The sequence below is a fragment of the Sesamum indicum genome, linkage group LG6 (assembly GCF_000512975.1).
Source record: "Sesamum indicum cultivar Zhongzhi No. 13 linkage group LG6, S_indicum_v1.0, whole genome shotgun sequence".
Taxonomy (NCBI): Eukaryota; Viridiplantae; Streptophyta; class Magnoliopsida; order Lamiales; family Pedaliaceae; genus Sesamum; species Sesamum indicum.
The window spans coordinates 625250-648149 of NC_026150.1; the positions used below are offsets into that span (position 1 = coordinate 625250).

General features: G+C 34.8%; 3 protein-coding genes across 5 annotated transcripts; 2 read left to right on the plus strand and 1 right to left on the minus strand.

The window, feature by feature from the left end:
• LOC105163089 (kinesin-like protein KIN-14I) lies at nucleotides 7875-14332 on the plus strand. Its single transcript, XM_011081311.2, has 19 exons — nucleotides 7875-8349; nucleotides 8891-9057; nucleotides 9200-9343; nucleotides 9549-9785; nucleotides 9878-9937; nucleotides 10198-10266; nucleotides 10443-10520; nucleotides 10628-10750; nucleotides 10859-10940; nucleotides 11097-11192; nucleotides 11291-11464; nucleotides 11553-11659; nucleotides 11760-11938; nucleotides 12115-12276; nucleotides 12343-12596; nucleotides 12673-12836; nucleotides 12943-13128; nucleotides 13360-13781; nucleotides 13882-14332. The coding sequence occupies exons 1-19, from the start codon at nucleotides 8229-8231 to the stop codon at nucleotides 14012-14014; spliced, it is 2958 nt and encodes a 985-aa protein (XP_011079613.1). The 5' UTR covers nucleotides 7875-8228; the 3' UTR covers nucleotides 14015-14332.
• LOC105163090 (programmed cell death protein 2) lies at nucleotides 14881-17718 on the plus strand. 2 transcript variants are annotated; one of them, XM_020694461.1, is made up of 10 exons: nucleotides 14881-15243; nucleotides 15468-15551; nucleotides 15645-15775; nucleotides 15867-15964; nucleotides 16189-16277; nucleotides 16360-16441; nucleotides 16619-16788; nucleotides 16873-16943; nucleotides 17041-17155; nucleotides 17340-17718. In XM_020694461.1, the coding sequence occupies exons 1-10, from the start codon at nucleotides 15016-15018 to the stop codon at nucleotides 17505-17507; spliced, it is 1236 nt and encodes a 411-aa protein (XP_020550120.1). In that variant the 5' UTR covers nucleotides 14881-15015; the 3' UTR covers nucleotides 17508-17718. The 2 variants fall into 2 exon arrangements, with proteins under 2 accessions (XP_020550120.1, XP_011079614.1); XM_011081312.2 differs by having other exon boundaries at nucleotides 14883-15243; nucleotides 16634-16788.
• LOC105163091 (probable polygalacturonase) lies at nucleotides 18164-21738 on the minus strand. Of its 2 annotated transcripts, none has more exons than XM_011081313.2 (6): nucleotides 21583-21738; nucleotides 20186-20488; nucleotides 19980-20100; nucleotides 19712-19886; nucleotides 19529-19599; nucleotides 18164-19251 (listed from the first exon to the last, which is right to left on the minus strand). In XM_011081313.2, exons 1-6 carry the CDS (start codon nucleotides 21592-21594, stop codon nucleotides 18578-18580), a joined length of 1356 nt encoding a protein of 451 aa, XP_011079615.1. In that variant the 5' UTR covers nucleotides 21595-21738; the 3' UTR covers nucleotides 18164-18577. The 2 variants fall into 2 exon arrangements, with proteins under 2 accessions (XP_011079615.1, XP_011079616.1); XM_011081314.2 differs by having other exon boundaries at nucleotides 20186-20484; nucleotides 21579-21738.

The window sequence follows — 22900 nt, forward strand, 5'->3', positions numbered from 1 at the left end:
CCCCGTCCCGTTTTGAAGAAGTTCATAAATTCCAAACCAGCAGCGTGTGTAACTTTCTTGGATTTGGTTTTCAGACAATTTTGATCAATTTTATCTGTCCTTTCTGTGATTTTTCTTAGTTATGATTGAAACAAACATGATAGTGTTTCGGTCCCCTGATACTGCACCTCATTTCTAAGCCACCGTGGCTTCCAATTGAACTCGGGACATAGTCTATAAATCCTAGACATCAAGAGTAGTTTCTGTTTCTTTTCTTGGTTGTTTGCAAATTTGTATGGTAATAATATCTGATGCCTCAAATCTGCATGTAATTCTTGTTTTACCAATGGAAATGATGCCCTGTCCTAATGATATGTGCATCTTTTCCATTTACCCCTTGCTGTTCTTGTCGTATTGGCTCCTAATACTATTGAAGATCAGATGTCTAATCTCTCGAATGATGACTGTTTGGCTTCCCCTCGAGAATAACGAACCTCCAAAAATATGTGACTTGGACCAATGAACCTGATTGCAGACAGCTTGTCTAATCTCTTGCAGCTGAGTTCTATAAACCTAATTTACAGATTAATAAAAACCAAGAACAACATTAAGAATATAGCTTCTATGAAATCCTAATTAAGGTGAAATGAAGAGACAACAAACAACGAAATGCCTGTAGTTGTAATAAGAGCACATGAAAACATGCAATGAAATGGGATTATGTAAACATAATCATCATTTTAGGATAGGAATAATGTATTATTATTGTTTGAGGGGAAGAGGAAATGTGTGGAGTAGAGGAATGAGTGGGTTTCTCTTCATCATTAGTTTGATGGGCTGTAAAAGTGAAACCCCCCAAAAAGGCATTATTAAGCCCCTCCAAATGCTTTCATCATGTGTGGTTGGTTCATTGCTGATGGCCCCCCACTACTATAATAATAAGAAAAAAAATTCAACAAACAGTGGATAATTTCCTTTTTCTTTTAGATTTACTTTATTCTAATCAAAGTAAAAAAAAAAAAAAAGAAAGAGAGAGAATAATTACATTTATACTCCCTAATTTATAATTTATTTATACAAATTACTCTTATCTTTTGTGTAATAACTACTCTGACAACCAAAAAGCAAGGATAGCTTGTGTGATTTTTAAAAAATAGGTATGATTTGTGTGAATGATCTTGACGTTTTTAGTAGATGTATATATAAAAGATATAGATAATTTATTTAAATAAATTTTATAGATTAGAGTGTAAATTAATTATTAAAAAAGAGAAAATAATAAAGGAAGAGTAGTTGGTTAAAGTCCTAAAACCAATTTATGGTTGTGGCAATTTCAAGAAATGATGAAGTCTTAATGGATTACCCTTCAAAATGAAGATATATTTTACCACCAACCTAAGAGATATATTAGTGGATAAAAAAAAAAAAAAAGTTGTTTCATGTTTGGCTTGACTTAAAAGTAAATATATTAAATTGTTAATATAAACTCTTAGAACTTGTGATAATGTATGCCTCTTGAGCTTATTAGTTTTCCCTTGATAATCCTTTACTAACATCATAAAAGTGTAGCCAAACAAGGGATAATCTGGTGGAGAAATTGATTGAACAGCAGCTTATACAGTGCACAAAACACGAACCTCGGTTAGTACCATCACAACACTTTATGCAACTTTAATGCTGCAAGCAAATTACAAGAACTTGACAAATCAGCTCTTCACTTATTCAAAATTGTAATTCCGACCTGATTCAATTACATTTGAACCAATCATATAATAAGTGTAATACATTTATTGTACGATTGGTATATAATTCATTAAATGTAACAAATCATATAACAAATATAATTAATTTAGTTCGATCAGACATGATTCGAAAAAATAAATTTTCCTTCACCTACATACTATCCGAATTAACAATCACAAGAATATATATTTGAAGGGGAAAAAATAATTGCATTGTGTGAGAAGAAAATAATTAAATGGTAAGATAAAATTGCAATAAAAAATATGATCATTGTTGACATTGTGGGTATGGACTCCCACAACATTCCATGAAATAAAATAAATAACAACGATTACAGATAAAACAGTGGTATTAAATTGATTATATGTTGTTATCCATCAAAATTTATAAATGAAAAATAACACGCAACTTAAATTTGTAAAAATTATAACAGCCCTATATATATATATATGTTTATCATAATTATACTGTTGAAATAATAATTATTATTGCACAGACCAACAAATGATTTGATTGGTGCATCACTGTGTACTTTGCAGCATGTGAAATCAATCAAAAGGTGGTTAGCACATGCATTTTTTTTTCATGGAAAAGCTTTTATCCTTAGTTAATGTGATGGAAATGACATATATTGTGGCCTTGGTTTCTTTTATTTGAAATTAGTGCTCATCGTACGTTGGTTTTACGTGCATATAATTATGAATATATTTTTTACATATTTTAAATTATATTAAAAATAATATTATAAATAAAAAGAGAATATATTATTCAATATATTATATTGAAAATAAAAAAAGAAAGAGAAAAATTAATTTATTAATTAATATAGAATTTAAAAAGTTAAATAAGTTAATTATTTTATCAGTTGAAGGGCAATATTTTTATTCATAAAATTTGATGCAACGGTATCATTAATTATTATTTTTTAATACGAAATGTCTTTTTTTTTTATATATAATATAAAAAAATACATGAAGTTGAAGTCGGCCAATCCTCTAACTTCAATCATGCTTACATCTCTTTGGTTATTTGTACCTTTTTGGCATAACTCAAAGACAATTATGACGTGCTATACTGTCTCAATATTGCAGTTCTGTATTAATTAATGGAATACTTTCTTTCTTAAAATTTGATTTTACATAGTATAAGGTAATGAGTCATGTCAACAACAACTTTTCAACTGTTTTTTTGACTAAATGCATTTAGCAATCATTTCATTCATGTTAGAAATATTGTGAGTCTACTATGCGCCACAATTTTAAGCCTAATACTCCAATCTGTCTGTTATTTATTAACCATGTCTTAATTTGGTGGTGAAAATTAAGGTTGAACTTTACATTATGAATTCGAGTTCATAAAAAATGTCGGTATTTATCTCATTTTATATGAATTGTTGTAATTTATTTATCGTTGTTAGTCATATTAATATATTGATTGAACTTGACAAATTATTTAATGTATCAAAATGAGTTATTATAATTATTGTCTAGTATTTATCATCTTTCAAAGAAATTTTAATTTGGATTAAATCCGAATAAGTTCAAACTAATTATATAATAAATATATTAAAACTTTTCATATAATTAGTATATTCGATCAGTGTGCACAATTCATTAAATTTGATGTGGGTAATTTTTGTTAAATATTGGAAATATCCAAAAATACCATAAAGTAAGAAATATCATTTTATTTTATTTTATTTAAGAAAAGGAAATTTTTCGCCAAAATTTTCTAAGCTCTTTTTCACATTTCAAACAAAGAACTGACACGTAAACAATAGTAGAAAGCTGTATTCTATTGGGTGTGATTATTGGCTAATCCGGTAGTGTTTTCATGCAGCCGCTTGCACATGATTGTCGTCTCCTGGCGAGGTATGGATGGACCCCAACCCCAAGCAAAAACGCTCTCCCATGGGACCAGAACACCTTCCCCATACCCACCAGGTCCGGTACCGAACCAATAATTTGAAATTTTCGAACGTTGTAGAGTACTAAATTTAAATGGACGAAAAGGCCCTTGGTTTTTAATTTAATTCGCTGCAATGCAATCCAACAACCTCTTTTTAATTTTAGTCGCCACTCTTAAAGAATGATACCATAATAATTCAATTTTTTGGCTGCCCGCTCTGTCACATATGCACTTATTATCTCGAGTCGCAATTTAAATTAAATATATATATATTCTCTGAATTTTAAAAAATTATTATTATTGGTAAATAAAATATTTACATCGAATGCTCGATAATTTCTTATTTTAAATTAAATATTTTTTATTATGATTTTCGACAGGCTTCTAACAATTAAAATACCAACGGCTAATACGTAGTTAATATAATACATTGAGTTTTGGGCTCAAAGAAAGCAACATCGTTTGGTAAAAAGATTGAGACTTTGAATTGAAGCCCACAATTTGTTGTAGTTTTTTAGTTCATGACACCAGCTTTGAAGTTAACCTCTTTCAATGGAAACTCATACCCAGAAAATGACTCATTGCCAGCCAAAAGCTGTTCGAATTCCATTTTGGGCTTTTAATTAATACACTTACGATGCCTTTCACACTACATATTCAATTGACATTTTAAAATCTCTATAATTTAAGGATTTTTCTTACATGAACTGAGTGAAAAAATAATATCAGATAATATGAACTATATCATATCACTAATATGATATGTATTATGTTCACGTTACATGATTCATATTGTTTGATATTCTTATACTGGGTGCTAAAAAATAAAAATAAAAAATTATAATTAAGAGGTATTGGGTTAATTTTTAAATTGGATAATTACACTCTCATCATCTGAGGTTTGGGTTAATTGCATATAGACTTCATATGGTTTGAAAAATTACATCTAGCACCTATGAAGTTTGTTTCCGTCTAACAAATAAATTCCCCGATGGTCAAAATTCACTGAATTAGTTGATATTAACAAAAATAAAATGAAAATTGATATTTATTTTCGATTGACTTATTACTTATTTATTATAGGTTAAATAATTTTTTCGAACTAAACTACCCTTAAAACTGTAAAAATATACCTCCGCACATGCATTAACGCTTGAAGATGTATGCATGTAATTTGGTCATATAAAAATTTATTTAACATGCAATAAGTCAATTGGGGGAAATATAGAATTTTTTTTATCTTTTTGTTAATATCAACAAATTCGGTGGATTTTGACTAACGAATACAATTATTTATTAAACGAAAGCAAAGGTCAATGACACAAAATATAATTTTTCAAACTATAGGAAATTTATATATAATTATATCAAATTTAGTGAATGAGAGTGTAATTATCCCTTTTTAAATTTGTCATTAGTTAGTTGCTTTTTAAATAATTTGTCTAGGTTTTCTCCAATTAGGTCATTGTTGTCTCCCTGTAACATTTGGGAGAGGGCAAGTGTGGTGACATGTACATCCAAGCCATTCTAGGTAAGACTTTAATTAGAGGCCAATAAACAAATGACAATTGTACCCAAAATGGTACATCTTGGAGACTAAGCAAAGCAACACTCATATGCTTAATCCAAATAATATATTTTATAGATAGCAAGAGTTAACAAAGAAAGAAAAGAGATTGTACCATACATCACCACACAATTATAGGCTCTTTTATAACAAAAACTCATTAGTTTATGTAGAGTAAATTACGATAAGTTCTCTTAAAATTTGTCATAATTAAAATTAATGATCATCTAACAAATACCATCTTACAATGGACTGTCATGAGGGGGTATTTGTTAGACTGCCATTCATCTTAGAGGACTATTTATATTTTTTCAAACATTTAGAGGGTACTTCTAATTAAGACAAATCTCGGAAAAATCTGTTTGTAATTTACCCTTTTATTCATTGAACTAAAAAGGTAATATTTCTGCATGAAGTGGTTGAGTAGGATAATATTATCTCTGATATCAAATGGAAAATGATGTTTGTTCAGGCAACAAATTATCTGACTGATAAAATATTATAAGTAATTAATATTACTTGATAGATAAGATACACATTTATAATTAAAATCGAATGGCCATGAAAGAATCTGATTCAGTTAGGGATTGGCACAGAATGAATTATGAACATGCACTTTATAATTAGGAAATTAAGAAAAATAAATAAATAAAGAGTAATTAATAGTAAAGGGCAAATGCGTCAAGCATTGTAGCCCGCCTTTGTTCAAAATTTGAACAGACCAATCATTTAGTGGGTATGCATAATTGAGGAATTAGAAAGAGGACAAATGAATCCTCACCTTCCAACTATTTGGAATCACTTATCTCTATTTATTAACATTTAGGGAGATTTGGTTAACTATTTTTCTACTCAACTTTGTACATTGACATGAATTTCATCTCAATTTTCACATGTTTGGCTATTTATTTGGGTTGAGAAAAAAAGGAAAAGAATTGCTCAAAACATCTTCATTTCTCATCCAAAACGATAAATTTACAGAGTTCTCTTTAATAATGATTTTTACATATCTCGAGTATTTAATGCAGTTAAATTTTATGTTATGAACACGCAATATATCAAATACTGAATTTGTATCTAAAAATAATTAAAATTTATATTTTTCCTTTGATGAAGATACATTTATATGTTAATAAAATTACACGTGCAACTCATTTTCTATTCACAATTTAGGTGAAATAAATTGATAGACCATTTTTGATATGATTGTGAAAGACCAGTTAAAATAAATTATTGTCTTTCCGGATCTGATTTTCAATGTACAGACATAAAATTCGATCATTCAGTATATTATAAAGGACGAACAATGCTGATAAACATCATCAAGAATGTAAAATAATTGTATTACCATAAACCACGATTCGGCTAGAAATTAATGCATAATTTTATACTATAATAATAGTTAAAGGCAATCACAAGAGTATTGAATTGAAATCAACAAAAAATTAAATTACACACCATCAATCAAATTCCTAAGCAACAATTCATAAATAACTAGAAATGAAGATATTTCCATTACCAATTATGAGAACATATATTTTTTTCCCTTTTCTTCATTCCAATTCCCCCCATAGAAATCAAATGTTCTTTAAAAATATCTTGAGCACTTTTTCACATGTCATAGTGAAAACCCTTCCATGCATGACCAACAGCTTTAATGCACACAAAGTGACTATTGATTTGATCCTTACAACCTTCTTGTGCCCATCTCTTCATGTTTGGGGCTACCATATAAAAATCTTCACAACTTTCTTATTTAGCCCAAAAAAAAAATAAAAAAATAAAAATTTGATATCTATTCCAATAATTGTTAGGTATTTTACAAAATTATACTTTTATTTATTTATTTTTCTTTTAAAATAAAAAAGAGATGGGATCTACATACACACCAGATTGGATTTTCTGTTGCAAATTCTATTTCATCTTATACTCCATTCAATATACACTTGTCTTTTGTAAAAAATCTTTTCAAAATAAAAAATATGATGTTATTAGTATACACATGACATGTGTATGTTGAATAGAATAGAAGATGGAATAAACTTTGCAATAAAAAAAATCCAATCTGCACACATTGGATGCAATAAATTTTGAGACATATCTCTAGATGAGCTTGTATCGATTGGAAAGTTCTAATTCGGACCCGACTTGATCGAACCTGAACCAATTATATGGCAAGTGCAATACACTTACTATGCGATCGGTGTACAATTCAAAGAAAGTAATCAGTCACAAAGTAAGTATGATATATTTTTTTTTATAATTGATTTGATTCAATCAAACTTGATCATGATTAGAATTTTTCTTATCGACCGTCGTTGCATGTAATAATTGGCATTCTAGATAAAGAATTTTGGAAAGATATTTTATATAATTTTTTGGTCAAAATAGGGTCAAATCGTTCAAAGGAAAGAATAGAAATGCACATAACTATATATATATATATATTTAAGTAGGAAATAAATTTTAAAAAATTGAAGAATAAATGTATTTGTTTTGGAATAAATCCAAAATTCAAAAAGTATAAGAGAAGTTTCTTTGTGTAGTCGCAAAATTGAAGGAAAAGAAAGAAAAAAATTAAAATAAGTGTGGGAGCCGTTGGGGGCCCAAACGTGGAGGTTCGGAGCGAGGTTCGTTAACATGTGGGTTTAGGCAAAGAAATATTCAAAAAGTGGCACACACTCATTCATACAGATACTCTCTCACAGGAGAGGCATTACTACGAGTAGAGGTATAAAGCAGAGAAGAAGCTTTACCAGTTTGTAGAGTGAGAAAGAAAAGGCGAAGCCATGGCCAATTTCTCTCTTTAGTTTTCTAGAGTGAGAAAGATAAAAAGTTAAACAATTGATTCTGTATGTATATGTTGTGTCTATTTGCATTACCCTTGGAAACCTAGGCCACTCTGCCTTTTGCCTTCTTGCTCTCGGTCGGAGCAGATATTCATATAAACTTCAGTCTATATTCTTGGATGATTTCGTTTATGGTGGAGGGCTGAAATTCGAGAATCGGTGATTTTTTGAGTGAATTTGGAATGGCGGCGATAGAAGGTGCATTGTCCTTCTCTGCGGCGTCAGTTGTGGAGGATGTTCTGCAACAGCACGGGAATCGATCCCGTGATCTTGATTTTGATGCTCGCAGAGCGGAAGAAGCCGGTAAATTCAAACTTTTCTGGCCCTGAATCTGTAATTTTCATCTGAACTTCCTTTTACCGGGAAAAATACAATTTGTTTGAAATGATGAATTTGGTTATTTTTGGCGTTTAAATCCTTAAACGATGTTTAGTACCTCTCTTTTTATTTTTTCTTTAAAGTCGATGTCGGGTTCTTGTTAACATTTTCTTCCTTTGATTTGTAAGATGTAATATTCTATTATTATAAATTCATATGGTTAGAATGGTGGTGATGATTGGTCTGTGCTTGGACTCTTACTGCGTCCATTGAAGTTTAAACATACTTGCATAGAGTTTGATATCAAAGCTTTTTTGATCCCTTCTAACATAACAAATTAATCCATTCAATTTTCAATTATAATATATCACGAATTTCATTTCACAAACCCAGTGCTAATGATCCGAAATCAATATTCAATATCTATAGTTTGTATGAAGTTACTGGATTATTTAAAATCTAATTTCAATATTTTGTACTTGTATTTGATCGTTCTTGAGTAACAAGCCCATTCCTGCCTGTGCAGCAATAAGAAGATATGAAGCTGCGACTTGGCTGAGAAAAATGGTAGGAGTTGTGGGTGCAAAAGATTTACCTGCAGAACCTTCTGAGGAAGAATTTAGGCTTGGGTTAAGAAGTGGAATAATTCTCTGTAATGTACTTAATAAAATTCAGAATGGAGCTGTGCAAAAGGTGGGTAGCATATATATTTCCACACAATTGAGTTATTTCTCTTCTTATTTTCACAAATCAGTCACAGAAAACGCACGTAATTGCCAGGTGCTACTCTAGCAGCCTTTAAGTTTAATTCAGGATCTTGACCCATTTGTTTCAGGTAGTTGAAAGTCCATGTGATCCTGCACTTATACCAGATGGTGCTGCATTGACAGCGTATCAATACTTTGAGAATGTGAGGAATTTTCTTGTTGCCGCACAAGAGATGGGAATGCCTACTTTTGAGGCCTCTGATCTGGAGCAGGTATAAACAGATGCTAGCCTTGATAATCAATTCATCTGGACTGCATAGCAAATTGAAGCAATGATTTATTGGTTGTTTCATAGAATCCAAGTTTAACCTAATACTGTATCACTGAATGAATTGTTTCTGATATTGCCTGAGAACTGATTGGTTAAAATCCTCTACTGTGCCAAAATGATATTCAAGATTGTTGATTGTTTTTCAGGGTGGAAAATCCTCAAGGGTCGTGAATTGCGTGTTGGCCCTTAAGTCCTACAATGAGTGGAAACAGACAGGAGGAAATGGGGTTTGGAAATTTGGTGGAAATGTTAAAACCACTACATCTGGGAAACAGTTTGTTCGCAAAAATTCTGAGCCATTCACGAGTTCGTTGTCAAGGACTATGTCCTCCAATGAGAGATCCCTTAATGGTGTATGTACAGATAAAGATGCTAACAGAACGGTGTGTAGGCTGTTGTTGATGTGCATTTCAGTTTGCTTTATTAGCTCCCATGACCTCTAGAATTATTGATGTATTTTTTCTTCTTTTTGCAGCCCTTGAGTATGCTTGTTCGAGCAATTCTGTTAGATAAGAAGCCAGAAGATGTTCCAAATGTATGATATGCACATGTCAAAATAGTGTAATTCCATAAGGGTATCAGTAATGCGATCCTCCCCAGTTCATGAAAAATTTCACTAGAAGCTCCAAAATGTTTTCTATCTTCTGTCAGTTTTTGTTTATAACCTTTGCCATATGACGAGAACTCTCAATATATTGAGTGTTTGTTCAAATATAACTAGTTATAGTTTTAAAATTTTCAGCAATCTGCAGGCCACCCTTGGTTTTGAGCTGACACATTCTTTCTGTTTTGCAGCTCGTTGAGTCTGTACTAAGTAAGGTTGTGGAGGAATTCGAACATCACATTGCAAGCCAAGTTGAATCGGTTTGTTTTCTTTGCCATCTATGTGACACTTCTTTTTGCACTTTGATAGTAACTTATTCATGCGTTGCTCATAATCATTCACACTCTGATTTTGTGAAATTGATACCTCAAGGAGCACTTTAAATTTCCTTGATGTATGCCATTCCGTTTACATCATATATATTCTCTTGTAACAGAAGAAGGCTAGTTCTAGAGACTCCAACATTTCTCATGGAAGCAAAACCGTGGTAAAACTATCTTCACCCAGTGTACAGGTAGGCTTTTGGTTGTAATGCAGTGAAAAAATCTGTTTCTAAGCAATTAATTTTGTCCGACCGTTTTGCTTTGCTGACACACTTTTCCATATTCTTCCAAAAATAAGATCCAAGAAAAGAATGCTGCAGCTTCAACTAGAGATCATATACTGCAGAAGGACAAAATTTATGACAAAGAATCTGAATTCAAGCATCAAATGATCGTAGACCAACAACAAAAAGATATTAAGGTAAGAACCAAATGAAATTTGATACCTACTCCATCATCTTCAACAAATTCCTTATCCTTTTGTGTGATTTTAGCTGATAATGTGTTCTCTTGGTTTTATTTGGTCTAGCTGTTGAAGCAGACTCTTTCTACTGCAAAAGCTGGCATTCAGTTCATGCAAGTGAAATTCCATGAAGAAATTCACAATCTTGGTAGGAATTATGAAAGCTTGGATTTATTCAATTGCTATTATGTGTTCAAAATAGCCGCAACACAGTGCTGGGGCACTCTTTCTTTATTTTAGGAATATTTCGATCTTTTCTTTCTTTTTTTTTAAATTTCAGCCAGAGTCTCTTTTTACTTTATAGGCCTCCATATTCATGGACTAGCACATGCTGCTTCTGGTTATCATAGAGTTCTTGAGGAAAACAGGAAGCTTTATAATCAAGTGCAGGACCTAAAGGGTAACATCATTGTTTCTCATCACCCCCTTCTCTTTTTTTTTGGGTTATCCTGAGCTATCGTCGATTAAACTGATGTTTGAATATTTTAATCCAATCAGGAAATATTAGGGTTTATTGTCGTGTCAGACCTTTCCTGCCAGGACAAAGTAGTTACCTTAGTACTGTGGATCATATTGAGGAAGGAACAATAACAATAAATACTTCAACGAAGAATGGGAAGGGCAGGAAATCCTTCAACTTCAACAAAGTATTTGGGCCTTCGGCAACTCAAGGTTAGGCCTAAATAGGGCTGTTTCACCTGACTTTCTATTTGGCTTTTTCATAAAAGTCTCCACTGTTATCCCTTTCGTCTCATTGCAGAGGAGGTATTTTCGGACACTAGACCACTAGTAAGATCAGTCCTCGATGGTTACAACGTTTGCATTTTTGCTTATGGCCAAACAGGATCGGGAAAGACTTACACTATGGTAAGATACAAGTCGCCAGTATGTGTTTTCATAAGGAATATTTTCCCGTGTTTCTATTTGGAACATCAATGTTAATTTTGCTGTGCTGTACTTTATCCAGACTGGACCCAAAGATCTCACAGAGAATAGCCAGGGGGTGAATTACAGGGCTTTGGGTGATTTGTTCCTCATTGCCGAGCAAAGAAAGGATACTTTCTTCTATGACGTGTCTGTTCAGATGATTGAGATTTACAATGAGCAAGTTAGGGATCTTCTCGCTTCTGATGGCTTAAGCAAAAGATATCCTTTCTAAAGCTATTTTCTGATTTATAAAGTTAATTATCAGAATTTTAATTTTTACTTCTAACCATAATCATCATCAGAACAGAAAATTCAATTTCTTTTATACAATTGGCCTCAGAAATTCATTATGGTTATAAAAGGTCCTCATTGAAGGTCTCCTTTACTAAGCATACATTAGAAATTCGAAACAGTTCCCATACAGGACTCAGTGTACCAGATGCAAGTTTGGTGCATGTCTCTTCAACATCTGATGTTATCGATCTGATGAACCTTGGGCAAAGGAATCGTGCAGTTGGTGCGACAGCTCTCAATGACCGCAGTAGTCGCTCCCACAGGTGAGTAACTTTAAACTAAATTCTTGCTTCTAAAATGACCTCTTGACTAAGTTTCATTTATTGCAGTTGTTTAACAGTGCACGTCCAAGGAAGAGATTTGACTTCTGGAAATATTCTTCGAGGTTGCATGCATCTAGTTGATTTGGCTGGAAGTGAGAGAGTTGACAAATCTGAAGTGACAGGTGACAGACTAAAAGAGGCTCAACATATTAATAAATCTCTTTCTGCCTTGGGCGATGTCATATCCTCACTTGCCCAAAAGAACTCACATGTCCCTTATCGAAATAGCAAACTCACGCAACTGCTGCAAGACTCACTTGGTAATGATAACAGGTCCTAAACTAAATTGTCATTTCCTTGTTTTTAACATGGTCTTGATGCTGCTCTACTATTTAGGAGGGCAAGCAAAAACATTAATGTTTGTTCACATAAGCCCCGAGCCAGATGCCGTTGGAGAGACAATTAGTACACTTAAATTTGCCGAGCGTGTCGCTACCGTTGAACTTGGCGCTGCACGAGTGAACAAGGATACGGCAGATGTTAAAGAACTCAGAGAACAGGTTCTTACTTGTTTCTTTAGTAGTTTGTGTAATCTGTACATGGATTTCTCACGTTCAAAAAGTTGATCACTCTTCAGTAGCTCAAATCACTTCATCTCTGTGATAGGTTGCCAGTCTTAAGGCTGCCTTGGCGAGGAAAGATGGAGAACCTGTGTCGATACAGCAGAAGGTATCAGGAAGTCCCTGTAACATGCAGACATCACCTTTTCAAGCTATTTCAAATGCTAGAAATGTAGGTTTGCTGTCACCAAATGGCCTGAGGAAGCCAATGGAAGATGTAGGCAACATAGAGGTAAATGGAAGAAAACAAACACTCTTGAGCTATGATGTACTTTACAAGGGACTGCAATGGGAAACATCGTCAACATAATATCATAATCTTCTAAAATGGTTTATACGAACCCATATTTGACTCATTTGATCACATATATCACACAAACTGGGATGTACTTGCATTAGATTGTGTATACCCTGGTTATCCTAACTAATGAAACATTGAGTCTGATATCTGCCACATTCGCAGGTTCATACCAATCCTTCACTGAGGCAAAAGAAGCAAAGCTTGGATCTAGATGAGCTACTTGGAAATTCCCCTACCTGGCCGCCTGTCAGCAGCCCTTGCCCAAACAGTCGGGTTGATGATAGAGAAGTGGGCTCTGGCGAGTGGGTAGACAAACTCATGGTGAACAAGCAAGATCCTGTCCAAGTGGAAAATAACTTGGGCTTCGGCAACATCTCTGATGTCTTTAATCAGAAATATTTATCAGATTCTTCAAAATATTACCCTACCGATGATCAGGATCAACTTGATGCTGAAACCAGCGATTCATCTGAGCCAGATTTGCTTTGGCAGTTTAACCATTCCAAACTTGGGAGCTTCAACAATGGGATTGGTCCAAAGGTCGAGAAACCTCACGTAAAACAAACCAGAAGTCCAGAATTCAGGTATTTCGGTTATTCTACAAATATAGCAACTCTAACTGGGTCAAAAACACAACCTATGGCACTTAAATGCTAACTGGACTTTGTTGCTTATGTGCATTAGGAGCATGATCCCCAAATTAGGCCCTTCACCATCACGAAAAGCAGTGAGTGGAGCTGGCCAAGGACACAATTCTTCACTGAGGATCGGGAGGCAGACTTCTGAAATAAAACGTAAAACAGGGATCAGAAAGTAGAATCTTTTTCCTCTTTACTCAAGGCGAGAGAACGAATATAAGTGTAGAGTTTCCTTTTTTTTTTTTTTGTTTTTTTCGAGTCATTTTTTCATATATAGGCCAAAAAAGCAATTACTCCAGTTGCTCTTGTTATGTATTATGTGGCCAATAACATTCTTTTACCATGAGTTGTTGTGAAAATAGGCCACATGTATTATTGTTTGCTGGATTTTTTAGAAAGTATTCCAGCCTTTGTTGCTGATTACAAGCGTGAAGAATGTGATTGATTCCTTGACAATGTCTTCTTGTCAAGTATAAATTCAGAAAGAGTTCCAATTATGTGAATGAATGTGGTGATGGTTGAATTGCTCGTTTGATAGTTCAAGATTGCATCTTCCTAAGGCAACTTCACCATAGCTTACTTACCTTCTACACTGTTTACGTTCTGCAATGGATTTTGTTACTCAAGAGGTCGAGTTCATAGGCTTTTCACCTGCGCAAATATTAACTTGTGGAAAATGAGTAAAATTTTAAATTATCAGAACATCTTTTATCAAAAACGTTTCTTCGATACTATGGAACAAAATGGAAATTCTAAAATCAATCCATACAAAAACAACATTTTACTTTAGTAATAATTACATCGCCCTCCATATAGTTTGGGAAATTATATTTTTTGACGTTTGGTCTGTCCAACAAATTTGTTCAATTGAGAGTAAATGTCTTTATTTTTTTATTTAACTTGATAGTTTTTCAGATAATAAAAGAGCATTCAGAAGTAACGAAACCAAACTTATTGGGCTGCATTTTCTCGGAGCCCATTGAAATAGTGGACAAAGTATATCGATCGGCCCAATATAGAAGGAGCACGCGCGATTCCCAACTTGACATGCTGCAATTGCAAGTCTGGGCAAATCCTTAAACCCTAACCCCTACTCTCCGTTTTCTCTCATACCAATACCAATTCCAGCTTCTTTCAGAAAAGCTCATAAACTCTGTCATCCAGAGAAATTCGCCGAGACATGGACATTGATTTGAGTGGAGAGAAACTCAAATCTCTTCACATGTCATCTCTTGACGAAGAGGAGGATGAAGAAGAAGATCAAAACGACGACGTGGAAGATGAAGTCAGCGATGAAGATGATGAAGAAGAGGATCGCGTGCCGATGACGTTAGGCTTTGTGGAGAAGCCAAAGAACCCATGGACATTGCTCCGCCAGTATTTCCCGAGTAAAGCTGGTGGCACTCCGGTAATTTTACTGGCAAATTTCGTGATTTAATTTTTTCGGTGTGCTAAAGGTTCTTTTCCGGACTTATTCTGTAATGATTTTTCTTTCAAGTGATGCTTATGTAGTGGCTTCAATTGTTTCCTGGTATTGTTTGTGCTATTGAAGAGAACTTGAAGCTAAATTCCTAACGTTTGGGGAATTTTGAGGAGAATGCCTGATTTTTTTTTTATTTTTTTGTGATGTAGGCATGGTTGGACCCCATAAATCTGCCTTCAGAAAAGTCCAGTCTTTGTGATTTTTGTGGTGAGCCTTTGCAGTTTCTGCTCCAGGTGTAGTAAAAGAAAATTAAGTTTTGAAAACTAAATTTTAAGTGTCTCTAATGCAGCCTCACTCTCTTATTTTCTCTTGTGACTATTATTTAGGTTTATGCACCTTTACCTGAGGAATCAACTTTTCACAGAACATTGTTCGTTTTCATGTGCCCATCAATGACCTGTCTTCTCCGTGATCAGCATGAGCAGTGGAAGCGGCATCCAGAGACTCCATCCAGAAGGTATATCTGATTAGCTACAAGTATTCTTAAGTGATTTAATTGATATTTTAGTCTTCAGTCTTCTGGTTCTGACTTAAAAGTGATTTTAAAGTGTCAAGGTGTTTCGGTGTCAATTGCCACGGGTGAATTCTTTTTACTCTAGTGAGGCACCTGCTGAGGATGGGACTGAGCAGCCCTTGACAGCCGGAGGTAACCCTTGCCCTCCCTTCCCCCCTGCCCACCACCCCAAGAAGTTTGCATTGTGTGTGATGGATGTTTCCACAAACACAGATCACATGCCTGCAAAGGTGAAAAGGAGGAAAATGAAAGGATGCTACATTATTGTACAGTAGGATTTAGTGCATGAGTTGGTTCATTGCAAGGCTGCTTATCATAGGATATTTCATCATTTAATGCTATATAAATTGTTACAGCAAAACTGTGTAATTGGTGCGGGACATGGAAAGGGGATAAAATTTGTAGTAGCTGTAGAAAAGCACGGTATTGTTCCGGGAAACACCAGGTTTGCTTTATTTTTAATCCCTTCCATGCACGAGACATAATTTTGTGCTTTCATCTAACAAAATGGAGTCATACTATTGCAGACTGCTCATTGGCGGTCTGGTAACTCAAGTCACAAAGTCTTCTGTCGGCAGATGGACACATCTGACAAAGAATCTGAATCAGGTAACTGTTCTTGAGGCTAGTACGAGTAGTTAGTTGGATGACAGACATGGATATGCTAACATGCAGAATTTAGACTTTCCCCCAAAATTCAAAGTGGAAGTCTAAGATTTGATTTGCCCTTCTACCATCCTCAGTCATATTGTCCATCAAAGATGCTTATTTTCTTATGTTAATAAGCTTATTGGAAAACAGCTGCCAGCAACTTTTTGTGGCCAGAGTATGAGATTGCAAATGAGGATGAGGGTGAACTTGATGAGGAGATGGCTAATGATGAGGGATCTGCTAGTTCATTGATTTCTAGAAGCCGGACGGATGGATCTTTTGGGAAATTACAGACATATTTCAAGGTGAGTGAGTTCTTATATAATAATTCTATAAAATTAATGGATTAATGAATGGTCATCTATATCATTGGTTTTATTGTTGGATAGGGAAATGGCGAGAACAGGAGTTGGGCATCTTTCCAGGAGAGAATATCTTTGGCTCCAGAACAAGTTTTGAGGTGATCGCATTGAGTTTGACATAGGGAACCTATATTTCTACTTTTACTGGCATTCTCTGTTGCCTTCTTAACATTTGAATTTTTCTTTGATGATCAGGTACTCTAGCTCTGCTGAAGCAAAACCATTATGGCCCGTGTCTAGTGGTCGGCCCTCAAAACTCGACATTCCTAAGTGCAACTATTGTGGTGGCACTCGTGGGTTTGAATTTCAGGTGCCACTTTTAGTCCTCGTTAGGTGAAACATATAAATCTGTCTTCTGATACTCGATAAAGTGTTCTATTGGACAATCACTAACTCACACCAATTGGAGCTGAAGTAATCTTTCTTAATTTGTTAATGAATATATTCTCTCTTGGGAAAATTAATTTATACTATTTTTGGAAACGTAATTTCAGGTTTTGCCCCAGCTACTGTATTTCTTCCATGTGAAAGATAGTGAAGATTCTCTTGATTGGGCAACAATTGTTGTCTATACATGTGAGGCATCGTGTGAAGGAGGTGTGGGTTACAAAGAGGAATTTGCTTGGGTCCAACTTGCTTCTCAGTCTATATCACACAGATAAATACATACATTACCAGACAAAGTTGGGAAGCATCATACCTTTTGTCTCCATTTCTCATGTGTTTCTTTGTGATGTATGTAGACAGCGATTTAAATCAATTTCTGTCTGGACGATACGTCAATCATGGACCTCCCCCACATCTGTATCTCTTAATGAGCATTCAATGTAAAATGGTTTTTCTACACTAATGGTTTTCCTTCTCTTGGAAAGATCTCATAAAACTACCAAGTAGAAGAAGACTGGCTCATTTGGGACAAAGAGTGACTGAAAGGAATCTGATTGACGCGGCGAATTCGTGCGAGATATTAGATAACAGTCAATAGGGAATAGGGATAATTATATTTATGAGTCTTTATCTATGGTCAATTTATGCAAATCATTCTTATTTTTTGGTTAAGTTAGCACATGCCTATTAAAAACATCAATATTTATACAAACCATCACTGCTTTTTTAAAAATTATACAAATGCTCTATGAAAACGTCAATATCATTATACAAAGTGTGTAAATGTAATTATTTCTCGAGAATAATGATCAAACTGCATATTAGCGAATCGCCATACTTGAGAACAGTTTGAACTTTTAACTGCGGGGGATTAAGGTAAAACATTGCATAATGCATTTCAAACTGGGAACTCTTAAAGCAAGGATATGTATATTCTGAAATAAACCAAGAACGAAAATGGTACTTTTATTGCAAATTCCAACTATATAGTCCCTGATCATCATGACACCCTTTCACCACCGCCTATAATCAATCAATCTCGCAAATCTCCAGCTCAAGAATGTACAATGTGAATGAAATGACAAATAACATGAAACGAATAAAAATCAAAGGCAACAGGCATCCGAGTCCTTCTGCACTACCAAAACTTTTCTTACACATGAATGAAGAAACCGACACTGTACACAGAATGGAATATGACCCGACACCACTTGGACCTTTTTGTTGCCCAGAGTCTTTTGTTTCCGCCCGTATTGCATATTATTGGGAGATCATACACCAGAACCGACTGACGAAATTTTGTATCTCATCAGTAAATGAATAATCGAGATTCAAGAATGGAGTATCATAAGACTGCAACTTGACTATTTGGATGTGAGAAGACGAAACAATCAGAGGACGGGCTAGAAGACGAGTTTTGGAGTTCTGGACACGGTTCAGGCGACACATTGACAGATGAGCCTAAAACATTGGCACATACCCAGGATGTAGATGGGTCGGCAGTGACGTTAAATGACAAGTTTGAAAGGCATAAGGATGTGAAGGGAGACTCATCGATCCCGGAAAAGATACCAGCAGTAGTAATATTTACACCAACAATGTCCATAAATGTAATATCACTAACAACAGGTAGGGCATGGGGGTCATATCCATCATCCGGATGAGACGTGCACTGACCTGTCACCTTGATTCCTTGCTGTACATTTTCCATGTGGACATTTGATACAAAAATGTCTTGGATGTAACTGCCCCTTCCTCTTGCCGTCTTAAGCTCAACACCAATTAATGTGTCGTGCACGTGAAGATTCTCCGCCAATACACTGGATATTCCACCAGACATTTCACTACCAAAGGCCAAGCCTGAACCCGAAGAAGATTGGAGGCGAACCCTTCTAATGTGGACATGAGAGGTTGGTTTGCCGTAAGCAATTCCATATTCATCCCAACCACTTTTCAGTACTATGGCATCATATCCCATGCTAATGTTGCTGTTCTCGATGCAGACATGGTCGGAAGAATCTGAAATCAAATTATTCCAAGCTTAGAGTACCAAGGAAAAGGAGCGTGAGGAAACCACACACGTCTATGATTGTAACCACACATGGATGATTTGATCGACTTCACAACTTCTAGTACTAAAATAAGCAAATTGGTCATCTAAACATATACATGTGTAGATGACAAGAGAAAAAAGTCAGAAGAGCAAGTATCCATCGATACGGGGATAGTTTACTATTATTTCACAAGCAATAAATGGAACATGCATGTTGTGGTGAGATCTCATTTCAATGTGTACCTGGGACTATGCCACTAGTGTAAGGCGAGGTGGGAGGAGATTGAACTGTTATGTTCTGAACTAGGAATTTACTGCATCACAGAACGTAGAAACAAATTGATATATTGTTTCAGACACAATTTATCAAATTAAAATAGGAAAAACCAAAAAGAAAAATATTCTAAACAGAAATTACAGAGCTACCTGCAATAAACTGGGTGTATGTTCCAAGCAGGCGCATTCAAGAAGGTTAAGTTTGATACGACGATGTTGTCTGACCCAACAAATTCTACTAGATGTGGTCGACTATAATTCAAAGAATGAGCATTCAGTTGTTCCCACCAGACAGAACCCTGACCGTCGATGGTTCCATTATTGCCTGTACATACATGAGAATAGAAGTATTGTGAGGGTGAGAGAATGGACATTGGACACAACCAAAAAAAGTGAACTAAGAATGGAATATGCATACCTGTAATAACAACATCGGTTAAATTCTGTCCGCTGATTAAACTCCGATACCTTCGACCAGGTACCTCAATGCCTCGGCCATAAGAAGGTAATGGATCAACTATATCCCAGTGACTATAATCCTGCAAAAGCAAGTGAAGAAAATATATTACTGACATTCTCCCACTGAGACTCCAAAAAGACAAGAGTTTCATATCAATAGCCAACCTGAGAACCAAGGATAACGGCATCTTTTTCCAGGAAAAGAGTGAGATGGCTGGTAAGAGTGATGCATCCAGTAAGCCACCTGCCTGCTGGAACATAGAGTTGGGCACCGCCCTTGTCAACAAAGGACTTAAGATAGAAAATAGCATTCTGAAATGCTACTGTGTTCAAAGTTTTCCCGTCCCCCACTGCCCCAAATTCCGAGACGGACACACTGTGGGGTCTCGGAGTCAATGGCCAATTAGACTTGCATACTCCATCATAGGCCACGGCGTAGCTCAATACCAGGAGCAAAAACAAAACTACCTGAGATATGAGGACACTCAGATAAGTAAAGAGTATTTTATTAATGTTGTTCTTTCTGGTATGAGTTTGCTAGAAAATACTCCATTGGTTTTGAACATGTAAATTGATATGTAATGCTTGGTAACATAGTTCATCAGACAAGAAAGGAAACTTGAAAAATGCAGTGTGACTCCAGAACAGTAATGTACCAAAAACAGAGGAAATTTTGTTTATTTGAACTGTAATAAGTCCCTATTGATATCACCATAAGGGCTGATAAGACATCATCTAATCAGCAAATCAGTACTTTAGCTAAGAGCTGAGAGTGATAGCAGAAAGAGATCTCAATCACTCAGCTTCATGAATAAAAAGAAGAAAAAAGTACAGTAGCATACTCCTACATAAAAACAAAGCATTACTCTAAATGCCGAAGCTGAGCCTCCTGTTCATAAAGAACTCAACTTTAGATCTACAAGGCCAAGAATCAGTTGTCTTCTACAGACAATGCAGACAGATTCACTACAGCCACAGGTCCACAACTTTAAAACAGTGAAGATCAAATCAAACTCAAAAACATCTGCAGATCCCAAATCTCACTAAAGTAACTGAAATCGACACTATTCAGAGGGAGGGAAACAACGAAAGAGAGAAAGAAAGAAAGACAATTCCGAATCAAATTTCACACACTTCAGACAAGAATGAAGAAGCATAAACCAACACAGTTGGATGACAAGATTCACTTTTTCCGCAGGAACAACAGATGCCCAGAAAGGAAAAAAACATCCTTACTTCATCCAAGAAAGCTCCAAAAACCTCAATCAAGAAAACCGTAGCAACTTACATAGTCAAAACAACCTAAACCCAAAAAAAAAAAAGAAATTTAACGTACTTACTAGCCTCTTCATACACTTCAGACAAGAATGAAGAAGCATAAACCAACACAGTTGGATGACAAGATTCACTTTTTCCGCAGGAACAACAGATGCCCAGAAAGGAAAAAAACATCCTTACTTCATCCAAGAAAGCTCCAAAAACCTCAATCAAGAAAACCGTAGCAACTTACATAGTCAAAACAACCTAAACCCAAAAAAAAAAAAGAAATTTAACGTACTTACTAGCCTCTTCATGTCTTCTTCTCTTCTTCAAGCCCTCATTCAAAGCCACCCCTTTCTGCAAATCTTTGACGCTTGCCCTAAACCAAGAAGAGGAACCAGAAGAAGAAGAAGAAGAAGAAGAAGAAGAAGAGGTGAAGACAGAAATAAGGCTATGAACTGACTGCTGATGGGTGGCAATTAAGGAGAAAATTTTTTACTTACAAGAATTAAATTTTAATTTAAAAAAAAAACAAAGGATGGTAAGCGAAAAAGACAGCACATAATAAGAAAATCACCCCTTCGTCTAACACATATTTATTAAACCATGTCAACATATAATTAATAATTAAAATTTCCTTTCTTAATATATTTATATTAGGAAAATAATCTTTTCTTAGGAAAAAAAAAAGGTGTGAGTGTGAGTGACATAATTCAAATTTAATTTCAGAATTGGTTGCCATTAATCACTCCCGTAATTTTCTGCCCAACGGGTATTTGCCGACACTAAAATAACGGGAATTATTCATTTGTATTTTTCATTATATTTATTAATATTTGTTTGTTTCCTTTTTGCTGTGCCTATGTAAGAAAGAGAAAGAAGCGGTTAATAATTCAATGTCCTAAGCATGATTAGAGAACCTTAAACATTAAAATAAATAGTCAAAATTATAAAGGCGACAAATGGTATCATTGTTCATTTTCTTTTTTATATTTTTGGTTTTTTTGGGTGGGGTGGGGAGGGGGCTGATTTTTGTGCTTGTAGAGTGTGTATGCAGGGAAGGATGGGCATGTGCTTTGTGGAGAAGGGGACCCACTGCTCAATGATGATGGGAAATGCTAGGCTGGCATCACTGAGTTTGCCAGATCAGACCCCCAATCATGGGCCCACCAAAGAGGGTCCCATTTTTATTCTAAGTTTAGTCTTCTCTGTCCTTTTGTGGCCCTTGTTGTCTTGTGTGTTCCTTCAATCCTTTTTAATTATTATTCTGTCCCTCCACACTGACAGGATTAAAAAAACATCATAAGAAAATGCAAATCATTTCTCCAGAAAGTTACACCTGTTTCTTCTTTTTCTTATTATTTTTTGGTTAATAGCTTTTTTTAGTTATACCTCAAAACTTCCCTAAACCTTAAATGCAGGTTTCCTAGGATTGTATTGTTTTTACAAAACTGTAATTTTCTGTTGCTTAACTTCAATTGCTAAAAGACAACTCTTCTTCCCACAAGCAACCTTTCTTTTTCTATTTATTATTTTGCTTCATTTTGGAGTTGTTGTTGTTGTTTTCTCTATCTTTGGAAGTTTTATCGCTCCCTTTTCTACCTACTTGAGATTTATACT

Bases quoted from the DNA above. Each gene is read 5' to 3' on its own strand.
- LOC105163089 (XM_011081311.2), top strand. From the start codon at position 8,229: ATGGCGGCGATAGAAGGTGCATTGTCCTTCTCTGCGGCGTCAGTTGTG. The intron at 11,193-11,290 runs GTAACATCATTG...TAATCCAATCAG, and splicing joins TCAAGTGCAGGACCTAAAGG to GAAATATTAGGGTTTATTGT. The intron at 13,129-13,359 runs GTAAATGGAAGA...CCACATTCGCAG, and splicing joins AAGATGTAGGCAACATAGAG to GTTCATACCAATCCTTCACT.
- LOC105163090 (XM_020694461.1), top strand. From the start codon at position 15,016: ATGGACATTGATTTGAGTGGAGAGAAACTCAAATCTCTTCACATGTCA. The intron at 16,442-16,618 runs GTAACTGTTCTT...TATGTTAATAAG, and splicing joins TGACAAAGAATCTGAATCAG to CTTATTGGAAAACAGCTGCC. The intron at 17,156-17,339 runs GTGCCACTTTTA...ACGTAATTTCAG, and splicing joins CTCGTGGGTTTGAATTTCAG to GTTTTGCCCCAGCTACTGTA.
- LOC105163091 (XM_011081313.2), bottom strand. The intron at 20,101-20,185 runs GTTGGCTATTGA...TTGCTTTTGCAG, and splicing joins CCGTTATCCTTGGTTCTCAG to GATTATAGTCACTGGGATAT. The intron at 19,600-19,711 runs GTAGCTCTGTAA...TCTGTGATGCAG, and splicing joins ATACACCCAGTTTATTGCAG to TAAATTCCTAGTTCAGAACA.